The sequence below is a fragment of the Aquarana catesbeiana genome, linkage group LG09 (genome assembly GCF_042186555.1).
Source record: "Aquarana catesbeiana isolate 2022-GZ linkage group LG09, ASM4218655v1, whole genome shotgun sequence".
In the NCBI taxonomy this organism is placed as follows: domain Eukaryota; kingdom Metazoa; phylum Chordata; class Amphibia; order Anura; family Ranidae; genus Aquarana; species Aquarana catesbeiana.
This window is the reverse complement of record NC_133332.1, coordinates 246,097,250-246,119,868: the sequence shown is the minus strand read 5'-3', so window position 1 is coordinate 246,119,868 and position 22,619 is coordinate 246,097,250. Positions and strand designations below refer to the sequence as shown.

General features: G+C 43.3%; 1 protein-coding gene across 1 annotated transcript in view; it reads right to left on the bottom strand.

Moving 5' to 3' along the window:
* Positions 1-474: 474 nt before the first annotated feature.
* Positions 475-22,619, bottom strand: part of DOLPP1 (dolichyldiphosphatase 1) — a 29,272-nt gene continuing 7,127 nt past the window's right edge. Inside the window, exons 2-8 of the mRNA XM_073600131.1 lie at positions 20,898-20,998; positions 20,715-20,799; positions 20,493-20,592; positions 11,556-11,654; positions 11,340-11,468; positions 9,605-9,694; positions 475-4,712 (exon numbers count right to left, since the gene is read on the bottom strand). Of these exons, the coding sequence (XP_073456232.1) occupies positions 4,676-4,712; positions 9,605-9,694; positions 11,340-11,468; positions 11,556-11,654; positions 20,493-20,592; positions 20,715-20,799; positions 20,898-20,998 (641 nt within the window). The 3' untranslated portion in view covers positions 475-4,675. The remainder of the gene's footprint in view (positions 4,713-9,604; positions 9,695-11,339; positions 11,469-11,555; positions 11,655-20,492; positions 20,593-20,714; positions 20,800-20,897; positions 20,999-22,619) is intronic.

Below are 22,619 nucleotides of genomic sequence, written 5' to 3'. Positions count from 1 at the left end.
TCAAAATTAGAATCTACTGTGGATGGTGCTGGAGCATGCTTAGAATATCTGCAAGTAAATTGCTTAATTAATTGTGCACAAACCAACAAAAATCGGAAGTGTACACAGGGAAGATCTCATCCCAAAAAGCCCCTAGAAGCAGTAGAGGAGTATGGGTTGAGATTATACGTTAAAGCGGGGTGGTTCTCGTGTGTGTCCTCAGATTGGGCCATGCGCCAACACAGTATACAAAGGTCTGAAAAGCAACACAATGTAGAGACCAGTGCCCAAAAGGTCATATTCTAACCCCGCAATCTTCGGTCCAGCAGGGTGTAGGTGTAGCCTTCAAGGCTTTTGCTTAGGATATTCGGATCCAGATAACTACCATGTACAGACCAGATTAAGCAGTGTTTTTTTTTTTTTTTAAATCTTGACTAAGGTCACCAAAGAAAAAAAATAAGTAATAAAATATTAAAAAGACAAAAGGCAAGCAAATATTGTTAAGTCTTTTTCTCAGAGCCAAGGACTGTTTAAGAACTGCTAACATTCGTGAGTCTCTCAAAGATAAAGCAATGTACAGTAAAAATAATTTATGATTAGAAGCAACGGAGCATTTTTCTCATGCAACAGTATCTAAGCATCCTCACAGAAGCTTTTCAAGTGGTTTCTAAGCATATCCTGTCCAGTTCCGCTCTTGTGTACATTATTCTAGGAGGCAGAGCCTAGAAATGGGAAGACCTGCCCCATAGATACATTGAGGGTTATTTACTAAAGGCAAATCCACTTTGCACTACAAGGCACTGTAGATCTGAGGGGGACATGCAAGTAAAATAAAAAACAGCATTTTTGCTTGCACAGGATTAGATGATAAAATCAGCAGAGCTTCCCCTCAGATCTACAGCAACTGCACTTCCAAGTGCACCTGCAGTGCAGAGTGGATTTGCCTTTAGTAAATCAACCCCATTGTACAATGGATGAAAAAGAGGTCCTGGGCTAAAAAGCAGCACCTACTATAAGTGGTATATTATTCACAACTGACTTGCCTTGCACTGTTTAAAAAGGAAAAGATTTATTTAATTTATATTTTTTAATACTTATTGCCTGCAGCCATCAGGGCACAATGGCGTTCATCAAGTTAACTTAGGCCCCTTGCACATGGGCATTCCAATTAGGTCCACCTGCCCATTTTTTTCAGGCAGACCTATCGGAAGCTATATGCAGCCCTATGGACAGGTGGGTTTAAAGGAACTTGTGTCTGTTTATACCCACCTACCTTCAAATCTGTCCTGGTCCAGCTAAAATGAAAAAAAAAAAAAAAAAAAAAAAAAACACGGAAAAAGACTGCATCCTTTTTTGTTTTTTCCAGACCTAAGCGTGAAGGATCCGAGGTAGCCTAATGTAAACTGACAGCAAAGACACATCACACTTTCTACAACAATCTTTATTGCTGGCACCCATTGAGCGCTGCATGTTTGTTCAGTTTACATCAGGCTGCCCATAAAGCTGTCACATGACCACCGGGCATGGATGTCAAAACACACACAACATCCAACCCGTTTAGTTCCCACTGAGCAGGTGATCTGCTCATGGATCCCCTGCTGATCTGAGCAAAATCCGCTCAATGTAAAAGGAGCCCTAGGGCCTATGTTGTCAGGCTTTGCGCTCATGTCAGTGGGCAAATACAGCTTACTTTCAGTTGGTTGCATCCTGCTCCTGCTGAGATAATTTCAAGACCATTCGGGGATCGTTAAGAGTTCAGTGATGGGTACATCTGACCTGCAGTTTACCTCCCAAGTTGCATCAACCTGCTTCAAGATACTTTTGCATTCCCACAAAATGTCCATTGATACAGGCCTTTACTGCTGTGCTAATAAATAACCTGCGTTGTTAACAGATGAGGGACACACCCCTCTTTGATAGCAGATAGGACCACTATGGGTTTTAATTAAAGCCATTCTATAGGTACTTTTTTCTTTTTTATAATAAAAACATACTTGTCTGCTCTGTGCAATGGTATCTTACAGAGTGGAGGCCCCCTGATTGCACATCTGGCTCCTCCTTCCAGTTGCCTGAAGAGGCTTAGTATCATGCCAGTGACTACTTGGTCCAAAGCAACAGGTCCTCTGGCCTGCTCAGAACCCAAAACCATGACAACAGAAAGGGGGCCTGGGAAAAAAATAGGAGAGCAGAATGCCACCGTGAAGGGGGGTTCCCCTAAAGTCCTACATAGATGCAAGAGAAGGGGTTAAACCCCTTTCTGATGAGAGTTAATACATGAGATGGAGCTAGGTGGGTACCCAAGGAGACTGAGGAAGTTGTATTTTTCTGCTCAGTAATACAGGGGCACCTACAACAGAAGTAGACAAAGTATAAGGGTGGAAGTCAGCCATCCTCTACCTAGCCTTCCTACATTGAGGCGGGAGTATGTCCTAGCTTCCTGTGGAAACCCTAATCACATAATCAAATGTAGGCTATAGACAGCAGGCTGATCCTCCAAATGCAGGCTAGTACGCACTGCGCATCAATAAGGTCTGAAATGACCCCTTGTTATTCTCAGGTGATGGCAGGAGACTGCAATGCCCCATCAGTCTTCTCAGATATAGACTGTTGGGATACTGAATCTGAGCCAGAAATGGTCACATTGAACATTTGCTCAGCCTTTTCTTGGGCCCTGGGAAGGCGAGTGATAGACTCTGCAGGAGATTGCACTGGAGGGCGATCAGAGCCTCAGTTTTCGCAATACTTTCCTTTAATACTTTCAGTCACAAACCTGGAACAAGAATACAGCAAGTGCAATCAGGACTCCTTCATACTTTGTTTCAAATAACTGACTTAAGGATTTAAAGCCATCAGGAAAACTTGACAGCCAGGGAAACAGCATTTTAAAAGCCTCCTTATTTCTATTATTGCCAGTTTGCTTATTGACAGATTCCTTTTAAAATGTATTTGGTTGATGTTTTTTTCCTTTGTCTAAGCAGCTTCTATATATCTCAGGATGCTGGTATGTGATTTACCAGCAGTGACACATCTGCACATACTGACTAGTAGCCTGGGCTCACACAGGAACGGTGCGGGAAACCGCATAAGATTCAGAGAGGAATCGCACTGCATTTCTATTCAAATCACATGCAGTTATTTACAGTCCAATTAGAGCCCATTCATTTTGTATAGACTCAATTTGCACCGCACAAAAAGGGTGCGGACATCATTTTTTTTATTTTTCTTCTTCCGCTCCGGAATCAGATCACATGAGTGTTAATACCCATGCATCCCGATTCTTGCAATCACACTGCATTTTGCAACCTAATAGTCATTATTTTAACATTGACACCAGTGGCAGATCGCATGAACAGAGTTTGATTTCAGTGTGGTGCAGGAAATGCTCAGGACTTGCTGCGTTTCCCGCACATGTGTGAACTGGGGCTTATGGAGCAGCTGTTCTACCTGACTAGACTTTTGGTCATGACAGGCAGGTAAGCAGACAAACACATCATTCATTTGGCTTTACCGAGTCTAGGCAAATGTGAACCATGCAGGAGGCTAAAGAGCAGAAGTCTCCAACCTCTGTCAGAATGTCATGGTGAACTAAAACAGAGCACTCCACAAAAACCTATATTTAGAATCAAATTGAACGGTTTAATGAATTATGTAAATCAGGCAAACTCCTCTTGGTTTCATGCTTACGGGAAATGTATAATGCAGTGGATATTTAGATGTGCGGGAACTTAGCATCCGATGAGACGCTGCTGCCAGCAACATCAAAAGGCAGCCAAGAGCCCCATGTGACTTACAAGCCACTGGATGGGGACCACTGCTCTAGAGCTTTGTCAGTTCACCAGAAACTACAGATATCATCCTTAATGAGTAACCGCTCCAACAAACACTTATACTTTTCTCTTATTTTTTTCACACAAACAATAATAAAAAAACAAAGATCACTAGTGTTAAAAGGGTTATTTGTAGTCCTTAATTGAAATCTTGTTCAAAGTGCAACAGGAATTGCTTCAAGCCCTCCAGCTGTCATCTTTCTGTAGGCACCGTGGCGAGCATAGCTGCAGTAAAGTGTGAGATCCTGCCAAGCATGCCAGTTGTTAAAGCACAGGTTCTTGAGTGCTTCACCATCCATTTCAACAGGGTGATGGCAAGTCCAAAAAAAAAAAAAAAAAAAGCGCAGCATTATCCAAAAAAAAAAAAAAAAAAAAATTTTTAAAAGTTGCCAGAATTCACAGCATTATCCACCCCATACTTATTAGGTTTAATTTATATTTTTTAAAAATAAATAAAAATAAAAAAGGTGGGTATTCATGCAATAAAAATGGTTCAGTTCTTTCAGTATTTTCTTTTCCATTCAAGAAAATGGAAAGAAGGGGGAATTAATAAAAGAGAAAAAAAAAAAAAGAAATAACAAAAAGCTTATAGCTTTTATAATATTCCATCAGTCTGTCTTCCATCAATTGACTGATCATTGAACAGCGTGCATTTGAGTGCGTTGGCCCCAGTCCTGACATGCAGAGGAGGGCCACTGGCAAGACAGGCATTGTAAACCCAGTGAAGGCCTCTTTCTTTATCTTTTGGTCCGTCAGTTTAAATGTTCCTCGGTGTGCCATGGGCTGTACTGGCTTCAGTTCCTTCCGACCGCCATGATATTGTGGACGCTACAGTCATACCCCACCCTGTCAGTTTTCTCGTTGTTGTCTCACTGAAGCTTTGTACCGAGTTTACGTTGTCTGTTTCTGAAGGAGTAGTGATAGAAATGAAAACAAATAAATGAGTAACTGTGTTGATCCTACCAAAAAACCTATATGGCCAAATGCTTGTAGATACCTGACCATCAAACTTATATGGACTTGTTAGACATACCATTGAAAAACCATGGACATTTACTGTATATGGAGTCTCCCGCCACCCCTCTCCATGGCTTTAACAATCTCAACTCCTTAGATTTTGGGAGTATGAGGAAATGTGTGCCCACTCAGCCAAAAAGCATTTGTTAGATGAGGTACAAGAAGATGTGGCTTAGTCAGTGTTCAAATTCATACCCAAGGCATTCACTAAGGTTAGGGGGAGGAGGTTAGGGGTCAGACCTTGCAAATTCCTCCGCACCCAACTGGTCAAACCATGTCTTTATGGGCCTGGCTGTGTGCACAGCTGGAAGATAAAAGACCTTCCCTATACTGTTGTTACAAGGTTTGTAGCCCACAATAGTCCAAAAATGTCTTTGTATGCTGTAGCATTACCAGTACTCGTCATTGAAAAACATGAATAACTTGGAGAAGTATCCACATACTTTTGGATATATTGTTTATTAATGATCATCTTTCAGCCCTGGTTCACACCAGTGCGATTTGACCATTCAAAAATCACATGACAAGTCGCACCCCATTGCCGGCAATGGAACTGTTCAAGTTGCAGCGACTTTGAAAAAGTTTCCTGCACTACTTTTTTTGCAATTTCATTAAGTCCTGTATTGACTTTTGTTAGATGAAGTTGCAAGCCGAATTGAAATGGCACATCAAAATTGCACTGATCGGCGGCTTTAAAATTGCGCCAAAGTAGTGTGATTTCAAAGCCGCACTGGTGGGAACCAGGGCTCAATCTGTACTGCAAAATGACAGCTGAAGCCTGACTTGTTTCTACAGGCAACTAAGACATGCATACATGTCATTCTTTTACATTCTTCCTTAAAAATAACGATACAGTGTAAGGGATTACTTAAAAAAATACTCAATGTTGAAGAATACAGCACTGATTATAACATGTGTGGCCAGGTGTAGGCCAAATGGATCTTTATAATATTCCTGGTTTTCTACATGGTCTTTAATGAAAAATATATAATACAAGATTGGATAGGAGCTATTTTGGATACAATAACATGTTACAAACAAAAAAAACGTAAATGTATTTTATTGGAATTATATGTGATAGACCAACACTAAGTGGCACATAATTGTGAAGTGAAAGGAAAATGATTTTCAACATTTTTTACAAATAAATATTTAAAAAGTGTGGCGTGCATTTGTATTCAGCTCCCTTTACTTTTAATACCCCTAACTAAAATCTAGTGGAACCAATTGCCTTCAGAAGTCACCTAATTAGTAAATAGAGTCCACCTGTGTGTAATTTAATCTCAGTATGTCTACAGCTGTTCTGTGAAGCCCTCAGAGATTTGTTAGAGAACCTTCGTGAACAAACAGCATCATGAAGGCCAAGGAACACACCAGACAGCTCAGGGATAAAAGTTGTGATGAAGTTTAAAGGGGGGTTAGGTTATAAACAAATATCCCAAGCTTTGAACATCTCACGGAGCACTGTTCAATCCATCATCCAAAAATGGAAAGAGTATGGCACAACTGCAAACCTACCAAAACATGGCCGCCCACCTAAACTGACAGGCTGGACAAGGAGAGCATTAATCAGAGAATCAGCCAAGAGGCCCATGGTAACTCTGGAGGAGCTGCAGAGATCCACAGCTCAGGTGGGAAAATCTGTCCACAGGACAACTAACGGTCGTGCACTCCACATTGCTGAAAGAAAGTCATAAGGCGTTCCGTTTGCGAAAGGCATGTGGGGGACACAGCAAATATGTGGAAGAAGGTGCTCTGGTCAGATGAGACCAAAAATGAACTTTATGGTCCAAAAGCAAAACGCTATGTGTGGCGGAAAACACCATCCCCACTGTGAAACATGGTGGGGCAGCATCTTGTTGTAGGGATTCTTTTCTTCAGCAGGGACAGGGAGGCTGGTCAGAGTTGATGGAGCCAAATACCGAGCAATCTTAGAAGAAAACCTGTTAGTCTGCAAAAGACTTGACACTGGGGCAGAGGTTCACCTTCCAGCAGGACAACGACCCTAAACATGCAGCCAGAGCTACAATGGAATGGTTTAGCTCAAAGCATATTCATGGCCCAGTCAAAGTCCAGACCTAAATCCAATTGAGAATCTGTGGCAAGACTTGAAAATTGCTGTTCACAGATGCTCTCCATCCAATCTGACAGAGCTTGAGCGCAAAACTGATAGACATACCCAAAAAAAGACTTGCAGCTCTAATTGCAGCAAAAGGTTGTTCTACTAAGTACTGACTCATTTGAATACAAATGAACGCCACACTTTTTAGATACGTTGAAAACCATTTATCATTTTCCTTCCACTTCACAATTATGTGCCACTTTGTGTTGGTCTATTACATAAAATCCCAATAACGTTTTTGGTTGTACCATGACAAAATGTGGAAAAAAGGGGTGTGAATACTTTTTCAAGGCACTGTAAATCTTTACAACAGGGACAAAAATGGCAATAAAACCAGCACTGTATTTCTAAAAATCCTAACTCAGTCTGCGAGTGTAGTCTCCCAAACGAGCAGAATTTAGGCCAAAAGCGGTGTGCAGTACCGCTTTTGGCCTGAGGTGGGGGGCGCCGAAGCCGAAAGTTGCCGATCTGCGCCGTTCAGAAATGCATGGAAAGGCCCAAGGACAGTTCGACTGACCTCGGAAAGGCTCGTGAACGGAGTCTTTCCGAGGTTTGCTGAGGTCAGCCAAAGTATCCTTCGGGACTTTTCAGCCGTTTCCGAGGCTCTCTGGCGCACCCCACCTCTGGCCGCATGCGGTATTGCATCCCATTGAAGTCAAAGTGTAACTAATTATTTTAATTTCCATTGACTTTAATGGGAAAACTCACTTTGATATGCAAGTACATTGGATTACGAGCATACTCCTGGAACGGATTATGCTCGTAATCCGAGGTTCCACTGTAGTATGCAAGCTCTTGGAGGGGATGATAAGGGACTATATACAAGATTTTAGTAATGACAACGGTATCATTAGCAGTAATCAGCATGGATTCATGAAGAATCGTTCTTGCCAAACCAATCTATTAACCTTCTATGAGGAGGTGAGTTGCCATCTAGATAAAGGAAGGCCCGTAGACGTGGTGTATCTGGATTTTGCAAAAGCATTTGACACAGTTCCCCATAAACATTTACTGTATAAAGTAAGGTCCGTTGGCATGGACCATAGGGTGAGTACATGGATTGAAAACTGGCTACAGGGGCGAATTCAGAGGGTGGTGATAAATGTGAAGTACTCAGAATGGTCCGGAGTGGAAAGTGGGGTCCCCCAGGGTTCTGTCCTGGGACCAATCCTATTTAATAATGAATGACCTGGAGGATGGGGCAACAGCTCAATCTCTGTATTTGCGGACGATACTAAACAGGGCAATAACTTCTCCGCAGGATGTGGAAACCTTGCAAGAAGATCTTAACAAATTAATGGGGTGGGCAATTACATGGCAAATGTGGTTTAATGTAGAAAAATTTAAAATAATGCATTTGGGTGGCAAAAATATAAATGCAATCTACTCACTGGGGGGGAGAACTTCTGGGGGGAATCTAGGATGGAAAAAGGACTTGTGGGTCCTAGTAGATGATAGGCTCAGTAATGACATGCAATGCCAAGCTACTGCAAGCAAAGCCAACAAAATATCGGCATGCAATAAAAAGGGGATTAACTCCAGAGATAAAATGATAATTCTCCCGCTCTATAAGATTCTGGTCCGGCCGCACCTGGAGTATGCCATCCAGTTCTGGGCACTAGTCCTCAGGAAGAATGTACTGGAACTGGAAAGAATCCAGAGAAGGGCAACAAAACTAATAAAAGGTTCTGGAGGATATTAGTTATGAGGAAAGGTTGCGAGCACTGAACTTATTCTCTCTGGAGAAGAGACACTTGAGAGGGGATATGATTTCAATGTACAAATACCGTACTGGTGACCCCACAATAAGGATAAAACTTTTCCGTTAAAGGGAATTCAATAAGACCTGCGCCCATTCACTAAAATTAGAAGAAAAACGGTTTAACCTTAAACTGTGTAGAGGGTTCTTTACTGTAAGTGTGGTAAGAATGTGTAATTCTCTTCCACAGGCAGTTGTTTCAGTGGGGACCATCAATAATTTAAAAAAAACCTATTAGATAAGCACATGAACGATCACAACATACAGGGATATACAATGTAATACTGACATAAAATCACACACAAAAGCTGGACTTGATGGACTTGTGTCTTTTTTCAACCTCGCCTACTATCTAACCTGACAGAAGTCCCAAATCTTCCCCTCTATTGAAAGTTTAAAAATAAAATAATTGGATGTGATCTAATGAAAATCAAACCAACAATCAAGAGACTAATGTTCATGTGCGCTGTTAATTAAAATGTGTGCATCTTTAGGGTATTTCACTTTTTCTTGTTACGGTGTCAGTACCAAAATGAAAACTTTACATGTGGTTGTACACTCTTTTTCTGTAAGCATGCTTATCCCATAAGATTAGTTAAAAAAAAAATCTTTATGAAGCTCAAATTAAAGACTTTGCAGCATCCTATAATGTAAAATTTGGCAAAAAAAAAAATATATTAAAGAATTTGAGTATGGTCATCAAACAAGACCAAAAAGAAAAAGGTGAAGCGGACAAGAGATCCAGTGACCTTAGAAAGAGAACACCACTTATGAAAATCCACTCCTCATCTGCATGATTACATGTAGTGATCTATTTTGCAAATGTTATTACTGTGTACAAGGGACTATTAAAAAAAAAAAAAAAAAAAGAAAAAAAAAAAAAAAAAGGAACCTATTTACCTGGCTTCTGATCGAGTGACTGTGTACTCAAACCACAAGATGTTGGGGATCAAACTGGTGTCACGGATAAGGAAGAATTCTGAGATCGGCCTGCGGAAAAAAAAATACATATATAAATATATTTTTGCATGTAACCGATTTAAGGTGAATCTGTGATTTGCCTATGCAGAGCAAAGCAACAGGTTCACTTTAACCAGGGCCCTGCCAGCAGTACATGCTAACCTTCTGTGCTCCCCACTTGGACAAAAGTTCACTGGTACTTTCAAGTATGGGAGAACATGTGACTCGCCCTCCTCCCTCCCATGTGACAAAAATGGTGTGCTGGTGGGACCAGCATTAATGAGAACCTTTTACTTTGGTCTGCAAAGGTAAAGCACAACCACTTTAACCGCCTCCGGACCGTCCACCGTACATATACTGCAGCATGGCGGCCCGGCTGCGCAAAAACGTGTACCTGTACGCGCCGCTGGAACGATGGCCACTGTGACCCGCCGATCATTCTGTGAAGAGATAGATCAGCGGTGTGCCTATGTAAACAAGGCAAACTGCTGAACTGTCAAGGAGGAAAGGAGAGATCTTTGTGTTTCAGTTAAGCTGAAACACGATCTCTCTATTCCTCCAGTCTGTCTCTCCCCAACACCCCAAGTACATACAGTTTACTTCTGGTGAGTGGCCAACTTATAAGGTGGTGGTACCGTCACAAATTGGTGGAACACAGATGTGCTGAGTCACGGATGAATGGCTGACTTCACAAATCGACAGTTGAACTGCACTGAAGATATTCACTGGGACTATAATACATTTAAACCTATCCCTCTTTTAAATTTTGGACTCTTTCCAAATTATTTGTTGTTTTTTTTGTTGTGTTTTTTTATCTGCTTGGTGATTTATTAGGACACATGCTGTGTTTGGTATTGTATCACTGAACAAGCACATAGGGAACCATTTGATGGTGGTTGTTTTAAGGGTATCAACATTTAAAGTTGCACATTAATAATGGCACATTTATTGCTGAATTAGTAATGTTTAATATATATGAAAGTTAGTTATCACTTTTTTCTCAATTTCTTAAAGAGGATGAAATGAAACAGCCTCAGATGATACAGAGATAAACAAGTAAAACTTTTACAAAGGAGGGTTTGTTTTATCTGCAAGCTTTTCTTCTCAACACCTCTTCAAAAGGGCAAAATCATGTTAAAATCTGTCAGGAACACAGAGGAGGTGGAGAGACCGCAGTTAGTGTGTGAGAGCTGATTGGAGGAAAGGAACACCACCACCACCACCCCTTCACACAGCAGAAGAACTGTGTTCTGAATAGACAAGCTGTGTGCTGAGCCCCCCCCCCAACACACACCAATGTATCTCATGTGTTGGGAAAACTTCTTAGAAGTGACTCATGCTGATAAAACAGAGAAAGGAAGCACCAGAAAGAAAGGATACTTGGAGCTTTGGAGATAGACAAGTAAACACTACAGATATACAGTATGTGCTTTGCTCAGATTTCATGACTGAGGTTTACAACCACTTTAAATGTACAGAAGGGCAATACTAATAACCTCCCTAACAATATTGGCAGTCTTCAGTGGAGGGAAAAAAAAAAAAAAAAAAAGAAGATTCAGAATAACGTCTAAAGCAGACTGCATGTGTTTATTAAACCCACACCATTTAGGAATGTTTCAATACAGAATCCAGGTATGGACAGATTTTTGAGTCTCTACTATTAAACATAGCTTACCAGGCTGCGATTCTTGGGAACAGCGGTGTTAGGATCTCCTGCGTGAAAACAAACCAGGCTATAGCCAAGATGCTTCCAGCCACAGCTCCATATGCAACTTGACTCCAGCTGTGATACATGAGATACACTCTGCCAGGGAAGCACAGTTGTTAGACAGAATGCAGCACAATGTGCTTGATAGTACACATGAGAGCCTGTGTGCGCTATTGTGCTTACCTACTATACGACACAAGACACGCCACTGTCAGGAGACACAAGGACAGTACATGGCGCCAGAGCAGGTCCAAGAACCGAGCGTTGTTGGTCTGGTGCATTCTGATAAGACAGCAACATGAGATGAAGTTCAGAAATACCAAGCCAATTCAAAGCTGATCTTAAAAATGTATACTAGAGCTGGCCATAGATGGATTCAATCAGAACTAATAAAGTGATTGCTGATTTTTTTTAATGTATACCAGGCATTCTCTGATTGGACGAGTGGTGAGGGTGATGTCACAGCTCCTCCTCTCCAATCAGAGTATGTGAGAAGGGGTTCTGTCAATGGCGGCAATGTCAAACGAACGAACCCCTGTGATCAGGGTGCAGTGGAGCAGCCACTCTGCACAGGCCCTGGAAAATTGCAGCAATCACTGTAATAGCGATGACTGCCAGCTTCCACAGCGGACCCTCACATATGAAATATGCATACTTACATTGGTCCAAGCTAGACCAATTTAAGTATGCAATTAAGATCATACCTAGTTCAGCTTCAGAGTGTCTGTAAACCCAGATAACAAAAAGGTAAACTGAACCTTTTAGCTAAATCAGCAAAGCAGCACAACTCATTTGTGCACAGTCTTATGGGATATGATCAGCCTGTCATCTGTAATCCTCCCCGCTTTGCTACTGGGATAAAAAAATAAAAATAAAAAAAATATCGGACACATGAAAAAAAATATGTGTCGCCACGCCCCCTCTCCTTTGACTGACTGACATGCAGAGGAGTAAAGGGTGTGCGTCTCTTGCTGCCCCAGCCGGAGTGAAAAACCAAGTTAGACTTACCGGTAACTTGTTTTCCAGAAGTCTTTCAGGACAGCACCTGAGAGATAGCGACTCCACCCACCGGAACAGGAAACGCCTTCTTCCTCCAAACTTTAAAGGGAGGCGCCTCCCCACCATACCTCAGTTGTAGTAGAGAAGACCTCCGGCCCCGGCTGGAACACATAAACACATACGTTAGTCACAGCATAGTATATACAATACAATAGGGCGGGATGTTGCTGTCCTGAAAGACTTCTGGAAAACAAGTTACCGGTAAGTCTAACTTGGTTTTTCCCAAGGCGTCTTTCAGGACAGCACCTGAGAGGATAACAGAGACTTACCCCCTTAGGGCGGGACAACAGCTTGCAGGACCTTTCTGCCAAACGCCTGATCATTAGCAGATGTGAGGTCCAGCCTGTAATGTTTCACGAATGTGTGAAAACTCGACCATGTTGCCGCCTTGCAGATTTGTTCAGGGGTGGCACCAGCTCTCTCTGCCCAAGTGGCCGCTAATGCTCTTGTTGAGTGTGCAGAAATTCCTGCTGGAGGAGACACACCTGCATGCGAATAAGCCTCTGAAATGGCTAACTTCAGCCACCTTGCTAAAGAGATTTTAGAAGCCTGGCAACCCTTCCTGTTGCCCGAAAATAGCACAAAGAGAGAATCTGAACGTCTAAAGAGCTTTGTCCTTTCCAAGTAACATAACAAAACTCTTCTAACATCCAACATGTGAAAACAAGTCTCCTTCTCCCCTACTGGGTTGGGGCAGAAGGTCGGAAGTACAATGTCCTGAACACGATTTTGTACTGAAGCTACCTTTGGTAAGAATTTCTGATCTGTTCTAAGTATAACCTATCTGGGAAGATAGACAAATAGGGTTCCTTAACTGATAAAGCATTAAGCTCACTGATCCTTCGTGCAGAGACCATGGCAATCAGAAACACAGACTTAAAAGTGAGATATCTAAGTGGCGCTTCTTCCAAAGGTTCAAAAGGACTCCTTGTTAGAGCCTGGAGGACTATCGACAGATCCCATTTTGGAAACAACTTAAGTGGTGCTGGTCTGGATCTCGTAAGGGATCTGAAAAATCTGGTTACCAACGGATCTGAGGCCACCGATTTTTCTAGGAACACTGCTATCGCAGCTACCTGCACCTTCAAGGTACTAACTGCTAGTCCCTTGTCAGCACCAACCTGTAAAAATTCCAGAATGGAAACAAGACTCCCTGGGTCATGGTCAGATGAATTACACCATGTATTGTAAACCTTCCAGACCTTGGAATAGATATTTCTAGTCACCCTTTTCCTACTGGATAATAGCGTAGAGATTAACCGGTTGGAAAAACCCTTGCTCCTTAAGAGCTGCTCTTCAGATACCAGGCTGTGAGCGCCAAAGTGGCTACCTCTGGGTGATTTACTGGCCCCTGAAATAGTAAATCGTGCCTGAGGGGCAGATGCCAACAAGGCCTGACCGCCATTTTCAGAACGGTTGAAAACCAAGCCCTTCTTGGCCAAAAAGGCGTGATTAGGATAACCGGTACTGTTTCCCCCTGAATCTTTCTTAAAACTAAGGGAATTAACTGGAATGGGGGGAAAGCGTAGCAGAGATGGAATCTCCATGGATACGCCAAGGCATCTGTTCCTAGTGACCCGTCGTGATTGCTTAGGGAAAAAAATTGCGGAACCAAGGCATTCTCCTTTGAGGCGAACAGGTCCACCTCTGGCAGCCCCCACTTCTCGACAATCATGGCGAAAACCTCTGGGTTCAGCGACCATTCTGCTTCCCGAATGGGGTTTCTGCTCAGGAAATCCGCTACCCCGTTCAGGGATCCCTTTAGATGGACTGCTGATAAAGACAGCAGGTGTCCTTCTGCCCAACGGAGAATGCTCATGGCTAGTACTTGCAGCGATTTGCTCCTTGTACCTCCCTGCCTGTTTATGTAAGCCACGGCCGTGGCATTGTCTGTTAGTATTTGAACATGCTGGGCCCGAAGCCCCTGAGCAAATGACTTCAGAGCCAAGTCGATCGCCTTGAGCTCTCTCCAGTTTGAGGACTTGGTCGCCTCTTTCCTGGACCAGTTTCCCTGAGTGAAACCCTTTTCTAGGTGGGCTCCCCAACCCCAGGAACTGGCATCGGTTGTCAGCCTTTTTTCGATTGGAAAGGCCCAGACTAACCCCTCCGATAGGATATCCTGCCTTTTCCACCACCATAGTGACCTCTTCACTTGGGTTGGAACTCTTACCTCTGAATCTAAGGATTCCAAATTGTGATCCCAAGATCTCAGAAGAAAGGCCTGCAGATGTCTGAAGTGCAGTCTTGCCCACTGAACAGCTGGCATTGACGAAGTCAGAACACCCAGGGCTGACATGACCAACCTTACCGTCAGCTGCTGGTTGGTCTGCAAAAAGGACACTGTATCCTGGATTTTTCCTTTCCTCTCTAAAGGAAGAAAAATTCTTTGGCTTACCGAATTTATTATATACCCTAGAAAGCGAATCTCCTGAGATGGTTCCAGGGAAGATTTTTGGAGATTTAGGATCCAACCTAGAGACTCCAGATGGCTGCATGCTCTGCTTAAATTGCTCCTCAACTCCTCTCTTGAGGGGGCGAAAAATAGCAGATCGTCTAAGTAAGGAATTACTGCGATTCCCTGAAGACGCAGCGGAACTAGAGCTTCTGCCATTATTTTGGTAAAAATTCGGGGTGCGGATGATAGCCCGAAGGGGAGGGCTCTGAATTGCAGATGCTGAATTCTGCCTTCCAACCTTACCGCCAACCTGAGAAACCTCTGGGACTGGGATGAGATTGGAATATGCAGGTATGCATCTTTTAAATCCACTGACGCCATGAAACAACCTGGAGTCAGAAGATTTCTGGCGGTGAAAATTGAGTCCATCTTGAACCTTCTGTATTTGATGGCTCTGTTTAGTGGCTTTAAATTTAGAATTAAACGAAATCTTCCTGTTGGTTTTTTTACCAGGAAGACATGAGAATAGAAACCCTCGTGCCATTCCTCTGGTGGCACCGGGATTACTACACCCTGTTGCATCAGTTCCTCCAGAGAGGATTTCATGGCCAGGGCCCTTAATGGATCTCGAGGAGCATTTGTTACCAGAAACCTTCCTGGGGGGCTTCTGGAAAACTCGAGAGTATAACCCTGCGAGAGAGTGGTCAGAATAAACTGATTTGTAGTTATCACTGACCACTGTGGAAGAAACTCTCGTAATCTTCCGCCGACCCGCAGAGATGCGTCATAGTGAGTTTTCGGCCTGTGAAGGAGGACGGAAGAGAATTCCGCCTTTGCCCTTCGCCTTTTGCGCGGACCAATTTTTTCTCCTGCCCTGAAACTTATTTTCCTGCTGTTGCTGTTGAGTTTTTTGAGGTCGAAAAAGACGTTTTGGGGTCTGCTTTTTCTTTTTGACCGGAAAGGACTTCTTCCTATCGGCAGTTCTGTCTAGGATATTATCTAGATCAGGGCCAAAAAGAAGGTCACCTGAAAAGGGAATACCACAAAGTTTACTCTTTGAAGCTGTATCACCTGGCCAGGTTTTTAGCCATAAAGCTCTTCTCGCAGCATTTGCTAAAGCTGCAGACCTAGCTGACATTTTGATAGCTTCAGCCGAAGCATCAGCAATATAAGCAACAGCAGAAATCAGGGTAGGAAAGGAATCTAAGATCTCCTGCTTGGGGGAATCTGCCACTATATGAGATCTAAGTTGGTTCACCCAGTATTCCAGATTCCTGGCTACACAGGTTGTGGCCATTGCTGGTTTTAAATTGCTCATGATTGATTGCCATGATCTCTTGAGCAAAAGATCCATGCGTTTGTCCATTGGATCCCTTAGAACACCCATGTCTTCAAAAGACAGGTCTGTGGATCTTGAGACCTGTGAAAAGGCCGCATCCAACCTGGGCACCTTATTCCACACCGCAGAAGGGTCCTCCTCAAAAGGGAATCGCCTTTTGTGGGCTCTGGAAAAAAAGGGCTTTTTCTCTGGATCTTGCCATTCCTTAGTAATGGCGTCAGAAATGACCGAATGAACCGGAAATGTTCGCCCCTTAGGCTCATTTAACCCTGCATACATGCGGTCATGAAGAGATAACTCCTTCTTTTCCTCACTTAAGCCAAGTGTAACATGGATAGCCTTAAGGAGTCCGTCTACCTCCTCTAGGGAAAGCTTAAATTTGGAAGGAGCCACCTCCGCTTCCTCACCCTCCTCCTCCGAATCTTTAACGGAAGGAGTAGGGGACTGCTCCTCCCTGATAGAGGGGCCTTCAGGTAAAGCTTCTACCATGGGGAAAGAAAAAGAACCCTGGGAAGCCTCAGAAGTGGATGGCTGACTAGCAGCTGGATTAACTAAAGAGTCACGAAAAGTCTGAATCGTGGCGTATAGTTCCTTCTTTACAGAGGCAACCAGATCATCACAAACCGAAGCTGATTCCTCCTTAACTAAAGAAGTGATGCATGTACTGCATAAGGCTTTTTTCCAATTTTCTCCCATTTTGGCCCTGCAAGAAGGACATCTCTTTTTTGGGTCAGAGCTTTTAGCCTGTGAGAGAAAAAACAAAAAAAGGGAAAAAAACCAGGGGACCTTTTAGTGAGACCCGGTCTCAGCTACACAAGAATCACCCACAGGTGCACTAAGAAGAAACCAGTCAGCCTCTAGTGCCCAGACAGGCCCCTTGCCACTAGGGGGTAAGAAAAAAGAAAGTAGACCAAACCCAGGAAAGGAAGAAAGGCAGACTTAAACTGCTGCTCCTACCTGAGCTTTACTGGCGCCTGTGCCTGTCCCCACCGCTGCAGACGCTGAATCCTCCATCTCTGGTGTGCAGCTCCTCACTTGTGGCTTTATAAGCCGCTTCCGGACTCCCATAGTGCATCTGCACCGGACCGGAAGCGGAAGTAGGCGCCAGTTCCTGTCCTCCCTCCTCCCCCCTTGCATCCACACCGGAAATGACGCTTCTGCTGACCCAGCGACCCCGCCATGTCACTTCCGCCGCGCCTGCCGGCCAAAAAACATGGCGGCGGCGCACGCGCACCGCCGCCCTATGACCGCGCGGATCACTGGGTCTACGGCTCTCACCGAGCACCAGGAGGGGAAGAGGAGCCCGTTTGCTACCACTGCCGAGGCTTGGGTAGGCCGGGAGGACAGCGGGTCCCTGAAGGAGGAAAAAAAGAAAGGAAGCCCCGTCTCTCAGGAGCACCTGAGAGAACCTGCTCCCCCTCAAAAGATGTTCCCTCCAGGCCGGAGGAAACACAAAAACTGAGGTATGGTGGGGAGGCGCCTCCCTTTAAAGTTTGGAGGAAGAAGGTGTTTCCTGTTCCGGTGGGTGGAGTCGCTATCTCTCAGGTGCTGTCCTGAAAGACGCCTTGGGAAATAGTGTTTATTTTTAGGTGCTTGTACAGTGCATCTGGAAAGTATTTACATCGCTTCACTTTTTCCACATTTTGTCATGTTACAGTCTTATTCCAAAATGGATTAAATTATTTTCCTCTACAAACAATACACCATAATGACAATGTGAAAGAAGTTTGTTTGAAATCTTTGCAAATGTAAATTATATATATATATATATATATATATATATATATATATATATTCCCCCCCCCCACACATGTACATAAGTATACACAGCCTTTGCTCAGTACTCTGTTGAAGTACCTTTGGCACCAATTACAGCCTCAAGTCTCTTTTAGTATGATGCTACAAGCTTGGCACACCTATTTTTGGGAAGTTTCTCCCATTCTTCTTTGCAGGTCCTCTCAAGCTCCATCAGGTTGGATGGGGAGCGTCGGTGTACAGCCATTTTTAGATCTCTCCAGAGATGTTCAATCGGGTTCAAGTCTGGGCTCTGGCTGGGCCACTCAAGGACATTCACAGAGTTGTCCCGTAACCACTCATTTGTTATGTTGGCTGTGTGCTTGGGGGCGTTGTCCTGTAAGAATTTGAACCTTCGTCCCAGAGCATTGTGGAGCAGGTTTTCATCAGGGATGTCTCTGTACATTGCTGCATTTTTTTTCCTTCAATCCTGACTAGTTTTTCAGTTCCTGATGCTGAAAAACATCCCCACAGCATGTTGCTGCCACCACCATGCTTCACTGTAGAGATGGTATAGGCCAGGTGATGAGCGGTGCCTGGTTTACTCCAGACATGATGCTTGTCATTCAGGCCAAAGAGTTCAATCTTTGTTTCTGACCAGAGAATTTTGTTTCTCATGGTCTGCGAGTCCTTCAGGTACCTTTTGGCAAACATTAGGTGGGCCGTCATGTGCCATTTACTGAGGAGTGGCTTCTGTCTGGCCACTCCACCATACAGGCCTGATTGGTGGAGTTCTGCAGAGATGGTTGTTCTTCTGGAAGGTTCTCCTCTCTCCACAGAGAAACGCTGGAGCTCTGTCAGAGCGACCATCAGGTTCTTGGTCACCTCCCTGACTAAGACCTTCTCCCCCAGTCGCTCAGTTTGGCCAGGCAACCCGCTCTAGGAAGAGTCCTGATGGTTCCAAACTTCTTCCAATTACAGATGGAGGCAACTGTGCACATTGGGACCTTCAATACTGCAGTAATCTTTATGTACCCTTCCCCAGATCTGTGCCTCGATACAATCCTGTCTCGGAGGTCTACAGTCAATTCCTCAGACTTCATGGCTTGGTTTGTGCTCTGACATGGTGGGACCTTATATAGACAGATGTGTGCCTTTCCAAATCATGTCCAATCAACTGAATTTCCCACAGGTGGACTCCAATCCAGTTGTAGAAACATCAAGGATGATTAGTAAAAACAGGATGCACATGAGCTCAGTTTTAAGTGTCATGGCAAAGGCTGTGATTTTTTTCGTTTTTTATTTTAAATAAATTTGCAAAGATTTCAAACTTCTTTCAAATTGAATTTAATCCATTTTGGAATAAGGCTGTGTAACATAACAAAATGTGGAAAAAGTGAAGCGCTGTGAATACTTTCCAGATGCACTGTGAACCTCATATACATTATTTCTCCAATACATGCACCATTTTATAGTTTGTTATGTAAAAATCCAAACCGCTGTATTATTACCTCTGTATTTTCATCTCTAGGCCTATCACAGCTTTCTGGAAATCTCTGGTCTGTGGGCGGTGGAGTCGTGACATCACTGGCCCCACCTCCCAGCAAGGAGTGATGTTCACGCACACTTCCAGCACTGTGCACGCTGCTAAGCCGGCGCTAATGTGTGAGAGAGTACAGCAGGGATGTGGGGCCAGTGATGTCATTACTCCGCCTCCTGAGCTCCTGTCCACAGACACGCCCATAGACCAGAGATTTTCAGAGAGCTGTGACAGGCTTAAGCTCTGTTCACATGTCACGTATGGGGGCGACAATCACGGTAAAAACACGCAAATAGAATCATGGGACGTCCGACGCCCAAAAGAAGATCCTGTATTTCCTTTGGGTGACAGGCGTCGCGGGAAAATCACGCCGCGTTTGGGGTGCTATTGGAATCGATGGGCAATGCACCAGGAAAATACGGGAGCCCCACGATTTGCCGTTATTGCGAATCGCAGCGATTCGGAACGCGCAGATGTGAATAGAGGTAATAATACAGCAGTTTGGATTTTTACATAACAAACTATAAACTGGTACATGTATTGGAGAAATTATGTATATGAGGATTACAACCACCTTAAGTCAGTTTTTTTTTTTCCTTTTATATGAACACCTGCTATACTTTAGGGAATGTAAAGATGTATGTATATGTAACTTTGCCCAGGTTTTATAGTTCTGTTGCCTCATAGCTGTACATCTGCAGTGTGAGATCTCTAAAGGCACTGATGGCTCTGATTTCTATTATTACTAGATTTGATTAGGTCACTGTCGTGCTGCTAACTGTTCTCCTTGCTGGAGAGAAAGCTGTACCTAAGGAACTGCAGCGCAGGAATATACCTGCTTTTGCTTTATTTAGTCTAGGACTATGTGCTTCCTCCAGTGAGTAAAGGGAAGGGAACCTAAAGCACTAAAGGTGCCTGCTTTACACCAGAAAGGACTATTTTTCTTTTAAATATTTTATTTTTTAGCATCAATTACACACACTACATTTACCCTTAACGACAATATACTACCTTTTATTTATGGTAGAGTTAACTTTTAACAATCCAACTCACCTTAAATAAAGGAAGAGGAATGAATATACAGAGAAAAACCACATGAACTGAGAATGACTGGAGGGTAACCCATACTCTGTTGTGACTGTTGTGTGTGTCCCTGTCAAATTAAGGGGAGAGATTACCAAGTGAAAAATCAGCATCTTCTACAAATCTAATTCAACAAGCCTTTTCCACACAGGTGAACCTGGGGCAGTGAGCCTTCGTCACACAATAACTCACCTTCACAAGGACGTGGCTCCCTCACTATATTCTTTATTAACCAGTTTACACCTTCATTCGTTACCAAGCCCCCCAGAAAGGAAATCTGCAAGCAGAAAGAAACAATAAGACGTCATGATCTGGGACAACAAGAGGAACAAAAAAAAAAAAAGAAGGATGACCAGTAATGATATGTGAACTGACCGTGTGAAGTTCTCTCTTGAATATGATTAGCGTCACAAAACTGACGAGAATGAAGATTGGAGAGAGGCTAAGGTAGGCCAACAGCTGCCCATAGACTTCCCCTGTAGGATAAACAGAGAGCAGAAGATAGAGGTCATTAGAAACGACATCATTATCCAACACAGTTAGCTTATTTTTTTTATTTTTTACAGTATTGAGCAGTCCCCTCCCCCCTCTAAACACCTATGCTGACTTACCTGTGTAAAAAAAGATGTTTACTTACCTGTTCTCAGCCGACTCCAGTCCTGTCACATGATCCAGCTCCTTTGTCAGCCAGTAGTGGCTGCAGGGGAGAGGAGGGAACGCTGGCAATGGCTGGGACAGGGGAGCCTATCGGTGACATCACCCCTCCATGCTTTACCAGCTGCTGTTAAGTTCTCTCTCCTCTCCCCTGCAGCCGCTGCTGGCTGACACAGAGGATAACATGACTGGACCATAGCAGACTGAAACTAGGTAAGTGTGTGTTAGCAAGAGGGAAGGGACATTTTTAAAGCAAGTTAGTTTTAAGCGAAACCCTACTTTAACAATCACCCGTATAGATAAATAAGTAAAGGGAACCTAAAACGGATTTGCGCTGTAATCCCCTACACAGCCCAGCGTTGTCAAACACTGGGAGCCTGCTTATATGAGAAAGGGAAAATCATGATCTCAGTGTGCGGATGCTGTTCACCAGCCAATTGGCAGAATTGAGGTGGATCAGTAACCAAGCTATCTTGCCTGCAGTTGGAGCAAGCGGTTATCGACCTAGCTTTGCAGTCTGGCAGGGCTCTGTACATAACAGGATTTGCTGGACATAATCACAAATCCTTTAGCAGCTAAACAGTTCCGATGCAATTTTTTAAGTTTGAATCATTTAGTTTCTGCCAAGAGACAACAATGCAGAAAAGAGAGTGTGTCATTCTCCGGACTGTATGCTGGTTTGCAAGTAAGCAATGGTATATTTTAATTTCAAAATGTAAAGTGGTTTTCCAAATCTATAATGTGGCTCCTCTACAAACTCTAATGGTACTTAGTAGTGTTATTTATTAACCACTTCAGCCCCAGACCATTTGGCTGCCCAAAGACCAGAGCACTTTTTGCGATTCGGCACTGCGTCATTTTAACTGACAATTGCGCGGTCGTGCTACGTGGCTCCCAAACAAAATTGACGTTCTTTTTTTTCCCACAAATAGAGCTTTCTTTTGGTGGTATTTGATCACCCTTGCGGTTTATATCTTTTGCGCTATAAACAAAAAAAAAAAAAAAAAAAAAAGACAATTTTGAAAAAAAAAAGTAAAATAAAAATAAATATCCCCAAAAAATATATAAAGAAAAAACTTTTTTTCCTCAGTTTAGGCCGATACATATTCTTATACATATTTTTGGTAAAAAAAAAAAAAAAAAAAAAAAAACGCAATAAGCGCAAAAGTTATGGCGTCTACAAACTAGGGGATAGCTTTATGGCATTTTTAATAATTTTTTACTAGTAATGGCAGCGATTTTTATCGTGCCTGCAACATTATGGCGGACAGATCGGACACTTTTGGCGTGATTTTGGGACGATTCACATTTATACAGCGATCAGTGCAATTAAAAATGCATTGATTACTGTGTAAGTGTGACTGGCAGTGAAGGGGGTAACCACTAGGTGGCGCTGTAGGGGTTAAGTGTGTCCTAGGGAATGATTCTAACTGTGGGGGGGAG